The following is a 19511-nucleotide window of genomic DNA, read 5'->3' on the forward strand; positions in this document are numbered from 1 at the left end:
TATTTAACTTTCCTGTGCCTCTGTTACCTCATTTGTAAACAGGGGAAATAAAATTTACCTGCCTGAGAGGGTTGTTGTGAGGATTAAAGGACTTGATGTATGTAAGGTTCTTAGCATAGGGCCTGAAACATAGAAAGCAGTATCTGTATGACTGCAATAACCTAGGAGAAAGAGGAGCAAATGTAGTGAAATTGAGAAAAGTCCTCCAAGGAATTATTGGGCTGGATATGTTTGCAAACTGCAAATACTCCTATTCAAGTTCATACAAAGTTAAAAATGTAAAAAAAGAATACTTCAAAAGGTCCTATTTACTTGAATGACATGTAAAACTGATGGAGGGGGAGTTTCACCAGCCCGAGAAGCTTGTCCTGTCCTGGGCTCCGCACCTTGTTCCAAGTTTCAATTATCATCACATTGTTCTTAAGCCTTTCCAGACATTTGGAAGACAGAGAGACAGGAATCACCTGGGGAGAGGGACAACCAAAAAACAAAACCAAACCCCACATCTGAGACAAAGTATTAACTTTTATTTAACAAGCATTTACTAAAAGCCTATTTGCCATGCACAGTGCTAGGAGCTGAAGACATCAAAATAAAACCCACTCTGTATCCTCAGTCTAAAGCCATAGCCTTGTTTAGAGACAAACACATAAAGGCCAAATACGAAACAGCATGAATTCTCTGATGACAAAGCTCATCTATACAGGGCTTCTGGGGCACAGGTGGGAAAAGAGGATATTTAGAAAACTGCAAGTAGTTGAGCACAGCTGAACTATCTAGTGTGCAGAGAAGAGGACACCGGAGAAGTACAGGCAGGGTCTTACAGTCCAAATGAGGATCCAAATTCTAGCCTGAAGGCTATGGGGAATCACTGAAATGTTTTAAGCAGGGGAGTAAAATATTCAGGTTAGTGTTTTAGAAAGATCATTACTGCTGGTCCACAGAAGAAGGAATGGACAGAGAGAGACAAACAGGTAGGACAATCGTCGAGCTATCTGGAACAGGAACGAGGGCCTGAATGAAAGCAGTGGCAATGGAGTAGAGATAAGATAATTTATTCCAGAGATAATTAAGTTTGTAGCATCTACTGGATTTGGTAAGTCATTACGTAAAGAAAGACTCAAGGTCAACTTCTAGGTTCTGGTTGGGTTTCTCAGTGAATTATAATATGAATTAGGGCAGATAGGAGGAAGAGGAACAGATTTGGAAGGAAGAATAAATTCAGATTTGAATACATCTGAATTACTCTTCCATTTACACAACTTTATTGAATACCTGCAATTTGCCAGGGGATGTGTTAGGTGCCAAGAGGAAAGGGCTCTTGAGAGATCTAGGTGGTGACGACCGGAAGGCAGTTAGACACAGAGAACCGGAACCAGAGGGAAATGCCTGGCCTACAAAGAAGTGTGGATTTGGAAGTCATCTTCACACAAATGAAGCTATGGGAGTAGATGGTGACCACGGGGAAAGAGGGTTTGTCTGGAGAATGCTAAGCATAAAGTAATGAACAGGGATACTAATAATTAGAAGTAGGAGAGATGGAGAAGTGCTGGGGTCACAGTCCTTTACCTAGGTTTCCTACTAGCTCAACGACTGGAGAAGAACAGCTGTTGAGTCAGAAGGAAAATGAGTGGAGAGAACCACAAAAATCAAGGGAGGAAACAATTTAAGCAATAGCATCAAATTCTATTGAGAAATCAAGTAAGATGAGTATTTAAATCAGTGGAGAAATAAATAAGTCTAAGGAAAAATAAAGAATGAGAGACTAGAAACAGAAAAGAAAAGTTTAACTGATCAAAGTCCTAGAGGAAACAGAAGGAAACAGAACTCAGAATTCAGGCAAAAGAAATAGCAGGAACCATATAAACAGACAGAACAGAAAGAAAGAAAGACACAAAATGTTTCAAAATGTTGGCAATGTCTTTTCTTCCTTCCATCCAATTGTGGGATTGGATATGCACACCAGATAATGATAAAAGTCCCCCCACCCCAGTCTGAACATTCTCTATTTCTTTTACAATGTAATTGTGATCTGGGAAACATACTTCTCTTCCCTCCCCAACTCCCATCTTCATCCTTAATGCATATGGAACATTGAGACATGAACAAAGTTACCTGAGAAAAGTTAAAGACTGGTTTTGTTGTGCCCCATGCAATGACAGATCTGGTGACTTCTTCTGTGCTGAAGAGTTTGCAATTTAAATAAATATTGCTTGATGGTTGTTTCTCAGATTCTCCAGTAACGAAATCTTTTCCATCTGGCACCATCAATAGCACATGCAATAGCAAAGCACTCTCTTCTGTTGACCCATTCATCTCATTTACCAAATCATGAGAGGCTGGCGCTGCCATGAAGGTTGAAGAATTTGGTATAAAAGGGCTAGGTGACTTTGGGATGGGGAGCATCAAATTCTGCATTTTCTTTACAGTTTTTTCATGAATTTGATTTAGGGTCTGTGGATTTTTGGTACAAGTAACATCTTGAACAGTTTCTGGCAGTGTCTTATCTGGATTTGTAAGACCACTAAGTGGGGTGCGTTGGGTGTTGCTACTCAACTCTGTATTGACACCAGTGAAATCCTTGTTATCTAAAACAAGCTCCACAGTTACCTAGAAAACATAAAAGGAAGAAAGTTAATAGGGATATCTTCTAGAATCGGAATCAGAATTTTGGAGCTAGAAGCAGCATCAGATTGTTAGGATATAAATTAATTCATACTCAAATATCACAATAGTAGGTTCACTAATAGACTGCCTTACTTTATCAGGATAAGAAAAGCAGATAATTCATCAGTAACACAAGATGAGCCTACAACATCATCTTGTGCCAGAAAATACGGGAAGCGCTCAGAAAAGAAAGGAGACATACTGTAAGGACAGAATTCAGTTGAAGAGGCTCCCATTGGACAAATAGAGGACAATTTGAGTTTCAAAATGAATAATAATAGTAGTGAGTTATAAGCTTTTTAATAATGTCAGAATCCATGAGTCCATATGACTATCAACAAAAAAGGGAGAAGGGACAACTCTTCTGTATAGAATGCCAATTAATAAATGCACGGGGGGGTGGAGTTAATGGTGAAGTTAGAAAATCATATAAAATCATATCCTTTCAATTATCATAGTAATAAGTCATTCAGATAAACCCCAAATGGAGGACCCTGTACAAACTAACTGGCTTTACTTTTTCTTTAAACATAATTAAGATTTATATAATTTCCACACAATAGTAGGATACAAAGTCTATTCATGTTCCCATAGACTATAAATTAGGAGACACTGGAACATATCCAGGGACATAAAACAAGGTGCAAAAATTTCATGGTCTAAAGGTATTGAAATCAGAGTCTGTTCTCTTATCACTGTGGAATTATATTAGAAATCAATATTAAAAGATATCTGAAAATAATCCACATATTTTCGAGTGTAATGTGACATTTACCAAGAGAGATCTTTGACTTGGGCATCAAAAGTCTCATCAAAGGTAATAAAGTATCTTTATTACTGGGGAAAAAAACCCCAAAAACTTTTCAGAGAGTGATTGCAGAGAAGAAAGCATTTAGATGAGAAATTAATAATAAAATGAGATATTATTATTAACAATACTTTAAACAAAAGCCCATGTATTTGGAAATGAAATGTCCACTTTTAAATGCTGGGTGTATCTAACAAGCCATAACAAGGAAAATGAGATGGCCTTACTTTCAAAAACAGTAAAGTACTAAAAGACAAAGAAGGGCAGCACAACTGTTCCAGGCGAAAGGAGATTAGAGAGATACAACATTTAAATGCAACAGATGTTTGGTTCTTGAGTCTGAAATACAAACCCAAGTAGTATTTCTAACACAGTTTCACTTTATTAATGACTGTTAATGGCCTATCGGAGAAGGCAATGGCACCCCACTTCAGTACTCCTGCCTGGAAAATCCCATGGACGGAGGAGCCTGGAAGGCTTAAGTCCATGGGGTTGCTGAGGGCTGGAGACTGAGCAACTTCACTTTCCCTTTTCACTTTCATGCATTGGAGAAGGAAATGGCAACCCACTTCAGTGTTCTTGCCTGGAGAATCCCAGGGACAGGGGGGCCTGGTGGGCTGCCGTCTATGGGGTCACACAGAGTCAGACACAACTGAAGTGACTTAGCAAAAAATGGCCTATAATCAAAGCCTACCTATTCGCTATGCAAATAAGACTATTATGTAAATTGAGGTTAATTAATTGTTTAAAGGTTCTTCCCTTCTTCGGAATCAGCTACCCTGTTATCTTACATATCATGTAAGACATGCAAGCTCCCTTACATATCATATGAATAAAGGTAATAAGCAAAATTTGATTCATTAAAAATAAATAAATGTAACAGATGATCCTGGACTGGAAAAAAATGCTACAAAGGGAAGTATTGGTACAGTTGGTGAAATCTGAGTATGACCTATAGATAGAATATAGTACTGCTGTTAAACTGATCTTTATTACTGTACAGTATTATGTATGATGCTGCCTTTGTTATTACGAAGCAAAGTGAAGGTCGCTCAGTTGTGTCCAACTCCTTGCAACTCCATGGACTATATATACAGTCCATGGAATTCTCTAGGCCAGAATACCGGAGTGGGTAGCCATTCCCTTCTCCAGGGGATCTTCCCAACCCAGGGATCGAACCCAGGTCCCCCGCACTGTGGGAGGATTCTTTACCAGCTGAGCCACCAGGGAAGCCCAAGAATAATAATTTTCCTAATTGTTATTAGGAAAAACAACACAGAATTCAAGGAGAAAGGTTTAATGTCTGTAACATAGTCTCAAATAGTTCAGAAAGAAATTGTGTATGTGTACAGAGACAGAGTGGGGAAGGACACAAAAAGAGAGAGAGAAGAGGTGGATAATTATAAAGCAAATATGAAGAATAATTGCTGAGTTCAGGTAATAAGAGTATATGAGTTCCCTGTACTGTTTTTTGCAATTTTTCTCTAAGTTTGAAGTTATTTTTCAAAGTTTAAAAATGTTAAAAAGTAAAAAAGGATGTGGGATAAATGACGAATGAAAATGGTCACTATTTTATGAGACTGAATTACTAGAGATAATGGGGACTTGTTGTACCTTTTATTTGAAATCCACAGCAAAATTCTTTTGCTCTATTGAATACAGACTGCAATCTATCTAGAACAGTACTTCTCTCAACAAAGCCAGGATAGAAACAATTTCTAGTCCATCAATTCTATTTATTATTCCTTTCTGATTACAAACCTTAGAGTCCAGAATGGACTAGGAAAGCAAAAAAAATAGGACTTTGGTAGGGGAAGAATAATGTGATATTCATTTTTTTCAATGATAAGTGAAACAAGTCTTTAAATGGTATTTATTACTAAGAAGGCCAGAAAGAGGGCAGAGAGGGCTTCTAAGGAGAAGAAGCACGAAAATCAAGAACAAAAGCATAAATGCATAAACCAGCATGAACACCTTGGCAATTCTTTACATAGTTTGACATGGCTATTGGTAGGGAAGCTGCAAGAGAGATAGCTGCAGTGGTCTGGGGTCATACGATGGGCCCTTTTATCCTTTGGGTGATAAGGAGTCATGGAAATGTTTTAAGCATGGCTGTGATGATTTCAAAAGCCCACCAGGACAAAGCTATATTGAAGCCACACGTTCAAATTCTTCCACCTAATGGGAATGTAAATTGGTGTAGCCACTGTGGAAAACTGTATGAAGGTGTCTCAAAAAACTAAAAATAGAACTATCATATGATCCAGCAATTTCACTCCTGGATACACAGATGAAAGAAACAAAAACACTAATTTGAAAAAATACACCCACCCCAATGATAAAAGCATTATTTACAATTACCAAGATATGGATGAAACCTAAGTATCCAACACAGATGAATGAATAATGAAGATGTTGTATATACAATGGAATACTCCTGCTAAGTCGCTTCAGTCGTGTCCAACTCTGTGCGACCCCATAGACGGCAGCCCACTAGGCTCCCCCGTCCCTGGGATTCTCCAGGCAGGAACACTGGAGTGGGTTGCCATTTCCTTCACCAATGCACGAAAGTGAAAAGTGAAAGTGAAGTTGCTCAGTCGTGCCTGACTCTTAGCAACAATGGAATACTACTCAATCATAAAAAAGAACAAAAATCTTGCCATTTGCAAAAACATGGGTGGTCTTGGAGGGTATTATGCTATGGCAAATAAGTCAGACAGAGAAAGACAAGTACTGTATCACTTACATGTGGACTCTAAAAATGCAACAAACTTGTGAATATAACAACAAAAAAAACCCAACAAACCCACAGATGCAGAGAACAAATTAGTGGTGGGGAAAGAGATGGGGCAAGAACAAAACAGAGGCAGCAGATTAAGAGGCACAAACTATTATGTACAATGTAAAATAAGCAACAAGGACATATTGTGCAGTTCAGGGAATACAGTCAATATTTTATAGTAACTATAAATGGAATATAACTTTTAAAAAGCATGAATCACTATACTGTACACCCATAACTTATATTGCACATCAACTATACTTCAATTAAAGAAATGATTAGGGTAAGCTCTAAAAAAAAAAATTTCTTCCACCTAAGAAACTGATGCTTCTGAATAAAAGGAAAGAACTCTTGCTCTGATGAATTACATTCGGCATCCAGGCACAAACTCAGTCAGTTCTCTCCTTGTTCACTGCCACTTCTCTAATCCTAACCATCAATCATTTCTTCTCTGGATGCAATCGAGTCACTGTTTTCCCTCCTGTACCCTACAATATTCTCCACAGGGCCATCTTTTAAAATGTAAATCAGGTATTACTTTCATGGTTGTTTCAATGTTCTTCTTGGCTCTTAGGATAAAATTAAGACCTTTACTCTTACTACAAAGCTCTGAACAATATGACTCCTGCCTGTCTAGCCAATCTCCCATTTGGATCATTGTCCTGTGGCAACATTCTGTTCCCTGAAGAAGTCAAGCCCATTCTCACTTTAGGGTTTTCGCATTTCTTTTCTCTGGAATGATCTTTCTCGTGCTTTTAACTTGGTGATTTCTTCCTCTCATTCTTCAATTATCACCTAAATGTCACCTCCTTGGAGACATCTCTCCATCTCCAATTTCCTCCCAGGTACTTACAATCATATGTGTGTGCATGCTCAGTTGCTTCAGTTGTGTTTGACTCTTTGCAACCCCATGGATTGTGGCCCCCCAGGCTCCTCTGTGCATGAGATTCTCCAGGCAAGAATACTGGAGTGGGTTGCCATGCCCTCCTCCAGGGTATCACATAGCACACCCTTTAGCTCCTTCACAGAACCTGTATTATCCTATTTTAACATAAGCTGCAAAAGTTAAGATGCTGATCTTCTCGTTCACTGCTACATTCTCAGGCCAGGCCAGTAACACATGCTCCATAAATGCTTGACTACCTGAATGTGTATCCACCTACCTTGATGGGGCCAAGAGGAGTCTGACCATTCTCCTGTTGTACTGGAAGCTGGTCACTGAAAGAAAGCAGCTCAGACTGAATGACAGTTCGTAAAGGAAGTGATGCAGAACCAATGACTTCTGGCTGAGAAAAGAGGGAAAGAAAAAGTTTAGGTTAAATTAAAGAGCCACAGGGACTAAAAATGACAACATATGATGACTTATAAAGGAATCCATGCTTTATGAAGTCAGTCAGTTCAGTTCAGTCGCTCAGTCATGTCTGACTCTTTGCAACCCCATGAACCATAGCCCACCAGGCCTCCCTGTCCATCACCAACTACCAGAGTCCACGCAAACCCATGTCTGTTGAGCCAGTGATGCCATCCAACCATCTCATCCTCTGTTGTCCCCTTCTCTTCCTGCCCTCAATGTTTCCCAGCATCAGGGTCTTTTCAAATGAGTCAGCTCTTTGCATCAGGTGGCCAAAGTATTGGAGTTTCAGCTTCGACATCAATCCTTCCAATGAACATCCAGGACTGATCTCCTTTAGGATGGACTGGTTGGATCTCCTTGTTGTCCCAGGGACTCTCAAAGGTCTTCTCCAACACCACAGTTCAAAAGCATCAATTCTTCAGCGCTCAGCTTTCTTTATAGTCCAACTCTCACATCCATACATGACCACTGGAAAAACCATAGCCTTGACTATGGTAATGTCTGTTTTTAATGTGCTGTCTAGGTTGGTCATAACTTTCCTTTCAAGGAGTAAGCGTCTTTTAATTTCATGGCTGCAATCACCATCTGCAGTGATTTTGGAGCCCAGAAAAATAAAGTAAGCCACTGTTTCCATTGTTTCCCCACCTATTTCCCATGAAGTGATGGGACCAGATGCCATGATCTTAGTTTTCTGAATGTTGAGCTTTAAGCCAACTTTTTCACTCTCCTCTTTCACTTTCATCAAGAGGCTCTTTAGTTCCTCTTCACTTTCTGCCATAAGGGTGGTGTCATCTGCATATCTGAGGTTATTGATATTTCACCTGGCAATTTTGACTCCAGCTTGTGCTTTCTCCAGCCCAGCATTTCTCATGATGTACTCTGCATATGAGTTAAATAAGCAGGGTAACAATATACATACAGCCTTGACGTACTCCTTTTCCTATTTGGAACCAGTCTGTTCCAGTTCTAACTGTTGCTTCATGACCTGCATACATGTTTCTCAAGAGGCAGGTCACTGGTCTGGTATTCCCATGCCTTGAAGAATTTTCCAGTTTATTGTGGTCCACACAGTTAAAGGCTTTGGCATAGTCAATAAAGCAGAAATAGATGTTTTTCTGGAACTCTCTTGCTTTTTCAATGATCCAGTGGATGTTGGCAATTTGATCTCTGGTTCCTCTGCCTTTTCTTAAACCAGCTTGGACATCTGGAAGTTCATGGTTCATGTATTGCTGAAGCCTGGCTTGAAGAATTTTAAGCATTACTAGTGTGTGAAACAAGTGCAATTGTGCGGTAATTTGAGCATTCTTTGGCATTGCCTTTCTTTGGGACTGGAATGAAAACTGACCTTTTCCAGTCCTGTGGCCACTGCTGAGATTTCCAAATTTGCTAGCATATTGAGTGCAGCACTTTCACAGCATCATCTTTCAGGATTTGAAGTAGCTCAGCTGGAATTGCATCACCTCCACTAGCTTTGTTTGTAGTGATGCTTCCTAATGCCCACTTGAGTTCACATTCCAGGATGTCTGGCTCTAGGTGAGTGATCACACCATCATGATTTTCTGGGTCATGAAGATCTTTTTTGTACAGTTCTTCTGTGTATTCTTACCACCCCTTCTTAATATCTTCTGCTTCTGTTAGGTCCCTACCATTTCTGTCCTTTCTTGAGCCCATCTTTGCAGGAAATGTTCCCTTGGTATCTCTAATTTTCTTGAAGAGATCTCTATCTTTCCCATTCTATCGTTTTCCTCTATTTCTTTGCATTGATGGCTGAGGAAGGCTTTTTTATTTCTCCTTGCTATGCTTTGGAACTCTGCATTCAAATGGGTGTATCTTTCCTTTTCTCCTTTGTTTTTCACTTCCCTTCTTTTCACAGCTATTTTTAAGCCTCTCCAGACAGCGATTTTGCTTTTTTGCATTTCTTTTTCTTGGGGATGGTCTTGATCCCTGTCTCCTGTAGAATGTCACAAACCTCCGTCCATAGTTCATCAGGCACTCTGTCTATCAGATCTAGTCCCTTAAATCTATTTCTGACTTCCACGTAGAGTCATAAGGGATTTGATTTAGGTCACACCTGAATGGTCTAGTGGTTTTCTCCACTTTCTTCAATTTCAGTCTGAATTTGGCAATAAGGAGTTCATGGTCCGAGCCACAGTCAGCTCCCAGTCTTGGTTTTGCTGACTGTATAGAGCTTCTCCATCTTTGGCTGCAAAGAATATAATCAATCTGATTTTGGTGATGACCATCTGGTGATGTCTATGTGTAGTCTTCTCTTGTGTTGCTGGAAGAGGGTGTTTGTTATGAACAGTGCGTTCTCTTGGCAGAACTACATTAGCCTTTGCCCTTCTTCATTCTGTACTCAAAGGCCATATTTGCCTGTTACTCCAGGTGTTTCTTGACTTCCTACTTTTGCATTCCAGTCCCCAATACCTTAATTATTGACTGAAGCAGCTCTTAAGTGGGAGCCCATATTCTGCCATTGTGGTCTCCCTTTCAGGTTTCACCACTTCTCCGTGAAAGATTAGAGAGCGTTTCAGGAGTCAGAAAGAAGTTAGGAGATTTTTTTTTCTCTTTTTAAGAGTTAGTTCTTACAAAAAATGTTTAACTTCAGTCTTAAAAATAAAAAGTGCAATTAAGATGATACAAATGTTTGCCATTAAAACTAGGAAAACTATAAACTATACCCAACACTGTCAAGGTTGTGGAGAAACAGAGGCTGTCATGTGTCTGAAGTTGGGAATATAAACTGGCAGCATTACTTCTGAAAGCAAATTTAGCAAAAAATATAAAAAGCTCTTAATATTCATATTCTTTGGCCCAGTTATTTCTCATCTGGAAATTTATACTGAAGAAATAACAATACTTGGTAATTTTATATGCAATGTATATTTTAAAAGTTACAATGAGAAATGATTAAATGTTCAATAATCAGGAATTATTCATTATACCACATTCCTAGAATGGAATACATAGCTGTTAAATGATTTTTACTAAAATTTGAAATAATATGAACAATTTTTGTTATGTTTATGAGAAATAGGGTATTAAATTATATACATATAGTAAAACCTTCATATATTTATAAAATTATGTGGAAGAATAAATATGTATTTTTGAAAAAAATGAATAAAAATCTTTAAGACAATGTTAAATTTAAAAAAGGATAAAAATTGCATATAAAATTATCCTAATATTGTCAAAGATTTATACATATACTGTATTCATTTGAAAAAGATAAAAATGACATACATAAATATTAACAACAGCTATTTCTGTGATGAAATTATAGGTGATTTGTGTTTAAAAATATTTTTCTATTAAAAACATAGTTTTTTTATAATTAGAAAAAGACATTAACTACTGATTAAATGCAAATATATTGAAAGGCTTATAGAGGCTGTCTTGAGGTTGTTAAACTATGTTTTTCCTTCTCCTCCTGTTTTGCTGTATTTTCCAAAATGAACCTATTTAAATCCCCTGAAAATACAAACAAAAATAAAATAAGATGCATTCCTCATGCTATCCATATCAAAGAGGTCAAATATTATAAACTACTCTTTTAATTGAAGGAAGTAAAAACTGCTCATAATTATTGATTTTTGTTGTACCAATTGCAAGTGGATTTTATAAAGCTGCAATTAGCTGATAAAACTGCTACCCACAATATATTATTTTGGATATGGGTTGGATACCTTATATATTCTGTCTGAAAAAAGAAAGTAGAGCCTCAAATTAAGGCTGCTTTTCTGTATCAATCCAAATAGTCAACTCTCCATAGCAGGTAACACAGCAAAGAGCTTAAGAACTTAGGATCTATAAAGACTTGGGATAGAGTCCTGGCTTTGTCTTTTATTAGCTTTATCATTAGGGCAACCTTAGACCTAAGTTATATCACTAAAGATGATGATGAAAGTCGCTCAGTCGTGTCTGACTCATTGCGACCCCATGGACTATATATATATAGTCCATGGAATTCTCCAGGCCAGAATACTGGAGTGGGTAGCCTTTCCCTTCTCCAGGGGATCTTCCCAACCCAGGGATTGAACCCAGGTCTCCCACATTGCAAGCGGATTCTTTACCAGCTGAGCCACAAGGGAAGCCCAAATTGAAGATAACAGGTACCTAACTCACAGACTTGTTTTAATGATTAAATTTGATAGTATCCATGCAGAGTCTTTAGCATAATATCTACCTTATGATAAATACTAAACATAAATTTAAAATTATAATAGACAATAATTCATAAGTATTACTGTTGTTTGAGCCTGGAAAAATTTCTAGTTTAAGATATGAACATAATTTTAAGTATGGTCCAAATCCCTGGTGTGACTAAAGTGGTAAGGCAAAAGTCATAATTACTTAAGTACCTTTTTCTGTGGGGTTTTCTTTGTGTAAATTTGGAAAGTAAGATTGGAATTCCACCAGTGTCTGATCATTGGGCCACCAAACTGTACTGGAAACACAGATCTCTGCTGGAATTTCACCACTGTAAGGAGAACCAGACACATAAGCACATGTCATACCATCCAACTAGAGCCATTTCACCAATTCATGCCTTGATACCACCCACCTCTCTTTCAAATCTAACTAAAATCTCTTTTAGGAATCCAATCAGTGTAATTTCACAGAAGTGTTAGGGTTATAGGACTTTGACTCTGTTCCTCCCACCGTGATTAGTCACTTCAAGCAGTCAGCTGAGAAGCTGAGGAGAAGGGAGCCATGGAAGCCCTGGCAGCAGTCTTGGCCCACATTTCAGTGCTATATCAGTAGACCAGTGCTCCTTAACTGAGATGTGGGCTTTGTGACCATGATCTTGCAGTGCTTAATGGAACTGCCAAACATTAGTTATGCTTGTAAAGAACTTAAAGAGCAACTGGGTGAGGATATTGATTCCAAAGTGAAGGGAATGGTCTTTCTCAAAGGAAAGCAGGGTATTTGCTTTGATATCCCTACTGCATCAGTAACAGAAGTACAGGAAAAGTGGCATGATTCACGGTGCTGGCAGCTTTCTGTGGCCATGGAGCAACCAGAGCTGGAAGGACCATGGGAAGGATATTACAACTTCTGAGGACAGAGGGAAGGCAATTGAGGCTTCAAGGGAAAGCGTGAGGACAACCGAGGTGTCAGGGAACAGCGGAAAAGAAGTAGAAGCTTCAGAGGACACTGAGCAGGAGGTGGCTACACAAGTAACAGAGTCCAAAACAAAAGCCGGAAGCAGAGTTTTAATAAAGAATTCAGACAGTACTTTGAGGTAGAGAATTTATTTGGCAAAAACAGAACAATGTTCAGCAACATGGAACTGAGCATTATTTTTCATATAAAGTTAAAAGCACATTGTATGTCCTTCTGACCACTTTCCCAGTCCCCATCTCTTCAAGAGAGATAACCTTCATTTAAATTATTTCTTATGATTAATGACAGCCATTTATAATTTTATTGCTATTTCTATCTCGGGTATTACTTTGGAAAAGGTATACAGATTCATTACATATTCTAATGTATTATCTACAGATTATAAAGTAAAGTCAAGGAGATATCGGAGAAGGAAATGGCAACCCACTCCAGTACTCTTGCCTGGAAAATCCCATGGATAGAGGAGCCTGGTAGGCTATAGTCCCCGGGTTTGCTAAGAGTTGGACACGACTGAGCAGCTTCACTTTCACGCATTGGAGAAGGAAATGGCAACCCACTCCAGTGTTCTTGCCTGGAGAATCCCTGGGACGGAGAAGCCTGGTGGGCTGCCGTCTATGGGGTCGCACAGAGTCGGACATGACTGACATGACTTAGCTGCAGCAGCAGCAGCAAGGATATATCTGCTGATACTTAAAAATTTTTTTATTGAAGGTAATTGTTTCACAGAATTTTGTTGTTTTCTATCAAATCTCAATGTGAATCAACCATTTTAAGTTGACCTGTCTTTATATTTAGAAATGTCTCTTAATAGTAAACTTCCTCGTGGCTCAGATGGTAAAGAAATCTGCCTGCAATGCAGTAGATCCATGTTCCATCTCTGTATTGGGAATATTCCCTGGAGAAGGAAATGGCAACCCACTCCAGTATTCTTGCCTGAAGAATTCCATGGACAGAGAAGCCTGGCGGGCTAAGTCCATGGGGTCACAAAAACTTGGACACAACTAAGCGACTATCCCTCTAAGACTGAAATAACAAAGACAAAGAGAAAACCCTGGGTACAGTACAGAGAAGATAAGGAGGGCTATGTTGCTCTGCTTTGCTATGAGAAATCATCAGTGTCGAGCATATGAGCACTGGATGTGTAAAGAGACATACCATACACTTAACTGGGTGTAAGGTATGGCTTAGTGTTTTAAAAGACAAGTTGATAGGTAGTATAATGAAAGAAGGGAGATGGCTGGACAGTGAGGGATAAATGAAGAGAAGAACTGAATCAAAAGCTATAATAATGAAAATGAGTTTATTTTCTGACTGAAGACTAGGGGACTCCTCTTGTCACACTTGGACAAGTGTGATGTTCGTTTGCAGTGCTGGGCAGAATGGAGTCTGTTTTTTAGACAGAAAGGAAAAGGTTTCTGCTGTAATAGCAAGTGTGAATGGGATAAAATGATGGTAGTATCTGAGTCTGTGCTCCCTGCTATGGGGCTTTAATAGGTTTTAAAAACAGGAATGTGGGGTAGAATCATTTGATATATGAGTAAGTTCTATTATTTACTAATGAACCACTTCAGCCACAATTTATCACCTGTAAAATGATCTTCCAGTTCATTCACTTCTAGACCCTTAAAATGGATCTGAAGAACCCACACAAAAAATGCCCAGATACAGGGAATCCACTATCTCTAATATTCATTCAAACAGCTCACTTGATCTACTGATCTCTATCTTTGCCATCTTAATTCTTGACTCTATTTATTTCTCTTGGTACTCATGGACAGAATCTGGGCCTTGTTATTTGGATCCATCCACAGGAACTGTTAACCAGCAAGCCCACACTCACTGGAGCAGTTTCCCTGCTTCTCCCACTAAGGAAAGACAAGTTAAGACAACACCTACACCTCATTGATGTGCTGAGAGGATCAACTGAGGTAACAGATAAAAGAGCACTTTAAAACTTTAAAACACTATAAAATCTCTTTTACAAAAAGAACTCTATATCAACCTGGTGCTACCTGGATTTCTCCTTACTACTTAAGTATGTCTTGGCACTGTTATTTTATTTCTTATATAATTCTGTTTCTTAAGCTCATTATTATTTTAAACTAAAAGTGAGTTAAGGCAATAAGGGAAGAAGAAATTCATGTAAACAAATTGCTAGCAATATCCCTAAAAGACTTTTTTTTTTTTTTAAAGAGCTGAAGGAGATACTGAAAATATCTTGTCCACTGCATGTCATTATTGAGAGGGGCCCACAGATGGAAAGGCCATTGTGTCCAGGGTCACAGAATTAAGTGTCTGGTATAACCAGAGCTAGAACTCTTCCAATACTTGATTTGATGCTTATTCCATATGTCCCATATTATCCTTCTCAGAATGATAAAAGGAAAATTCAGTCTCTGTGGCCAACAATAATAATGCATGAGAAGCAATACAGATTAAGTGCACACAATTTGGAATCAAAAAAGTTCTAGGTGCAAATTCTAGTTCAACCATAAATCAGTTATATTATCTTAGCCAAGTTATTTAATTGATTTATGTCTTAGCTTCCTTTTTCCTCATCTATGTTTATGTGTTTTAAAGGATCACATGATTAATGTATGTAAAACACTGATACTATAGTGCCCCCCAAATGTGAACTACTATTCAGTTCAATTCAGTCGCTCAGTCGTGTCTGACTCTTTGCGACCCCATGAATCACAGCAGCACGCCAGGCCTCCCTGTCCATCACCAACTCCCAGAGTTCACTCAAACTCATGTCCATTGAGTCGGTGATGTCATCCAGCCATCTCATCCTCTGTCATCCCCTTCTCCTCCTGCCCCCAACCCCTCCCAGCATCAGGGTCTTTTCCAGTGAGTCAACTCTTCGCATGAGGTGGCCAAAGTACTGGAGTTTTGCTTCAGCATCAGTCCTTCCAATGAACACCCAGGACATAGGATGGACTGGTTGGATCTCCTTGCAGTCCAAGGGACTCTCAAGAGTCTTCTCCAACACCATAGTTCAAAAGCATCAATTCTTCGGCGCTCAGCCTTCTTCACAGTCCAACTCTCACATCCATACATGACCACTGGAAAAACCATAGCCTTAACTAGTGGACCTTTGTTGGCGAAGTAATATCTCTGCTTTTCAATATGCTATCTAGGTTGGTCATAACTTTCCTTCCAAGGAGTAAGCGTCTTTTAATTTCATGGCTGCAATCACCATCTACTGTGATTTTGGAGCCCAGAAAAATAAAGTCTGACACTGTTTCCCCATCTATTTCCCATAAAGTGATGGGACCAGATGCCATAATCTTCGTTTTCTGAATTTTGAACTTTAAGCCAATTTTTTCACTCTCCTCTTTCACTTTCATCAAGAGGCTTTTGAGTTCCTCTTCACTTTCTGCCATAAGGGTGGTGTCATCTGCATATCTGAGGCTATTGATATTTCTCCTGGCAATCTTGATTCCAGCTTGTGCTTCTTCCAGCCCAGTGTTTCTTATGATGTACTCTGCATAGAAGTTAAATAAGCAGGGTGACAATATACAGCCTTGATGTACTCCTTTTCCTATTTGGAAAAGTTGTTGTTCCATGTCCAGTTCTAACTGTTGCTTCCTGACCTGCATATAGGTTTCTTAGGAGGCAGGTCAGGTGGCCTGGTATTCCCATCTCTTTCAGAATTTTCCACAGTTTATTGTGGTCCACACAGTCAAAGGCTTTGGCATAGTCAATAAAGCAGAAATAGATGTTTTTCTGGAACTCTCTTGCTTTGTCGATGATCCAGCAGATGTTGGCAATTTGATCTCTGGTTCCTCTGCTTTTTCTAAAACCAGGTTGAACATCTGGAAGTTCACGGTTCACATACTGTTGAAGCCTGGCTTGGAGAATTTTGAGCATTACTTTACTAGCGTGTGAGAAGAGTGCAATTGTGTGGTAGTTTGAGCATTTTTTGGCATTGCCTTTCTTAGGGACTGGAATGAAAACTGACCTTTTCCAGTCCTGTGGCCACTGCTGAGTTTTTCAAATTTGCTGGCATATTGAGTGCAGCACTTTCACAGCATCAGCTTTCAGGATTTGGAATAGCTCAACTGGAATTCCATCACCTCCACTAGCTTTGTTTGTAGTGATGCTTTCTAAGGCCCACTTGACTTCACATTCCAGGATGTCTGGCTCTAGGTGAGTGATCACACCATTGTGATTATCTGGGTCGTGAAGCTCTTTTTTGTACAGTTCTTCTGTGTATTCTTGCCACCTCTTCTTCATATCTTCTGCTTCTGTTAGGTCCATACCATTTCTGTCCTTTATTGAGCCCATCTGTGCATGAAATGTTCCCTTGGTATCTCTAATTTTCTTGACGAGATCTCTAGTCTTTCACATTCTGTTGTTTTCCTCTATTTCTTTGCATTGATTGCTGAGGAAGGCTTTCTTATATCTCCTTACTATTCTTTGGAACTTTGCATTCAGATGCTGATATCTTTCCTTTTCTCCTTTGCTTTTCGCTCCTCTTCTTTTCACAGCTATTTTTAAGGCCTTCTCAGATAGCCATTTTGGTTTTTTCATTTCTTTTCCATGGGGATGGTCTTGATTCCTGTCTCCTGTACAATGTCATGAACCTCCGTCCATAGTTCATCAGGCACTCTATCAGATCTAATCCCTTAAATCTATTTCTCACTTCCACTGTATCATCATAAGGGATTTGCTTTAGGTCATATCTGAATGGTCTAGTGGGAAAACTACCTTTAGTTATATGCTATTTTAGAGTTTCATGTTTTTACATTCATTATCCTGTCTGACTGTACATTAAGCCCTTGTGTAGTACAGGCAGTCCTTGCTTTGGAGATACTATGTTAACTGAAACTCGTGCATATCAGAACCATGTCCTTGCTGTATCTTAAGTTTATAGATGGGGAACGTGAGGCTCAGAGAAGTTTTAAGGAGCTCATCAAATGTCATATGGATAGGAGGTAGAAGAGGTAAGACCTGAGAAAAGAATCCAATATTTTTCTTTGCATTGGGATTTGATAAAAACAGATTAATTGTGTTAAAGCTTCTCAAACATACTTCAGCCAGCAGAATCAATTATACACTCTCGAATGCTTTGAACAAACCTATACAGTACCTTTTGTTGCTATCAGTAACTTAAGTATACAGAAAACATATGAAAAATGTGAATACCTTAATTCTTCCTTAAGGTGATGGAGAAAGTGAAAAAAATGACGCTAGTAAAAGAGTATTTTAAATTACTTTAGGTGCTGTTTTTAAGGGCAAATAAGGATTTATTTTAAGTGTATTTATTTTTAATGTTTGGGCTGGAAATATATCATATAAGAAATGATGTATGTGCAATACTATTCAATGAAGCACTGTTTTCAATAGCAACGTATAGAAAGCAACTTAAATATTGTAAGTTGAAGTATTATTGCAAGTTAAAAAAACCAGTCAGTAAAATCACATATCGTATGACTCCACTTAAATCAAATGTCCAGGATGGGAAAATTGACACAAAGTAGGATAGGAGTTGCTCAGTAAAAGGGGGCTAAGAGGGAACTGAAGAATGAATGCTAATATGGGATTTCTTTTAGGTGAGATAAAAATGCTCTAAAATTAAGATTGTGGTGATGGTTATACAACTTGTGAATATATTAAAAATCACTTGTTGTATACTTCAAATGGGTGAATGATATGGTATGTGAATTGTATCTTGATAAAGATATTTTAAAAAGGGAAGAAAAGGAAAACAATAATAGCTGCAAGAACGTGATTTAAGAGTCAAGTTCTGAGTTACAGTTTCAGCTATGTCACTGCCCTGCATGAGGACAGCCGGAGGACAGGATAAACCTCTGGGCCAGTCTCCTCACTTGAAAAGGAGTAAGATAAAGTCACCTCAAAATTCTTTCTACCTCTAAGATTCTATGATAATATAGGAATATATGAGTAATTACAGATTCACAAATCCTCCCAATGCCAAAATGTCTAAGGAGCAGAAATCAAATTCTCTCTTACCTCCATCTATAATTTTACTGGATGCAAGTCGAATGACCTCAGTGATCAAAGTGGTCTTTGTCAATCCATTTTTGGAAAAGCCCACAGGAAAGTGATATTCCACAAAGAAGGTGCTGAAAAAAATCAAAACAATTAAAAAACAAACCAAATAACAAACTTATTTTCTGATAAATCCCACATATCTTTCAAAGCCTTGTTTTTAGAACCCCAGGTCCTCAGAGGACTTCCTCTTTTCAAGCCTTCACCAATCTTGTGTTCGTACAGCACTTTTCATATAAAACATCTCTTTTGGCCCCTAAAGCCCTATTATAGCAGCCATTCAAATGTTTCTCTCTCCTGCTGACTATAAGGCATGGAAGAACAAAGCCTGGCTCTTAAGTTTCTTTATTCTCAAGATTTTTAGTGCTTGGGACCTAGTGGGAGATTTAGTACATTTTATTGATCGATGAAGCATATGAAAACACTAAGTACAATATAATTTCTTCTTCTCATCACAAATACTTTCCAGGAATGTCACAATGAGTTTTCCCATGTGAGAGACATACCGCTTTTTTGATGTCAGCTTAGGTGGTCTCCCAGGAAAAGTTTTTTTGCCAGAGGTATCCTGAGGACTATCTGGAGGAACTCCCACTGTTTCGATGATGATTCTGACTGAATGTGTTCTACCCAGAAGGGCCAGTTTATCCACACTTAGTGTCATCCCTTGGGCATCTTCTGGAGTTTCTGATAGCATCTGCTGTTCAACAATATTTCTGAAAGGAGTTCATACAGGTAGTGAGGCAGACTGTCAG

General features: G+C 38.7%; 1 protein-coding gene across 8 annotated transcripts in view; it reads right to left on the minus strand.

Annotated features, from left to right (window-relative positions):
• Positions 1 to 19511, minus strand: part of C2CD3 (C2 domain containing 3 centriole elongation regulator) — a 125775-nt gene that overhangs the window by 68826 nt on the left and 37438 nt on the right. For all 8 annotated transcript variants that reach the window (XM_059874992.1, NM_001078130.3, XM_059874997.1 and 5 more), the window contains 6 exons: positions 19266 to 19472; positions 18721 to 18833; positions 11976 to 12094; positions 7421 to 7543; positions 2116 to 2610; positions 313 to 464 (listed from right to left, as the gene is read on the minus strand). In XM_059874992.1, the coding sequence (XP_059730975.1) occupies positions 313 to 464; positions 2116 to 2610; positions 7421 to 7543; positions 11976 to 12094; positions 18721 to 18833; positions 19266 to 19472 (1209 nt within the window). The remainder of the gene's footprint in view (positions 1 to 312; positions 465 to 2115; positions 2611 to 7420; positions 7544 to 11975; positions 12095 to 18720; positions 18834 to 19265; positions 19473 to 19511) is intronic.

The sequence above is a fragment of the Bos taurus genome, chromosome 15 (genome assembly GCF_002263795.3).
Source record: "Bos taurus isolate L1 Dominette 01449 registration number 42190680 breed Hereford chromosome 15, ARS-UCD2.0, whole genome shotgun sequence".
Lineage (NCBI taxonomy): Eukaryota > Metazoa > Chordata > Mammalia > Artiodactyla > Bovidae > Bos > Bos taurus.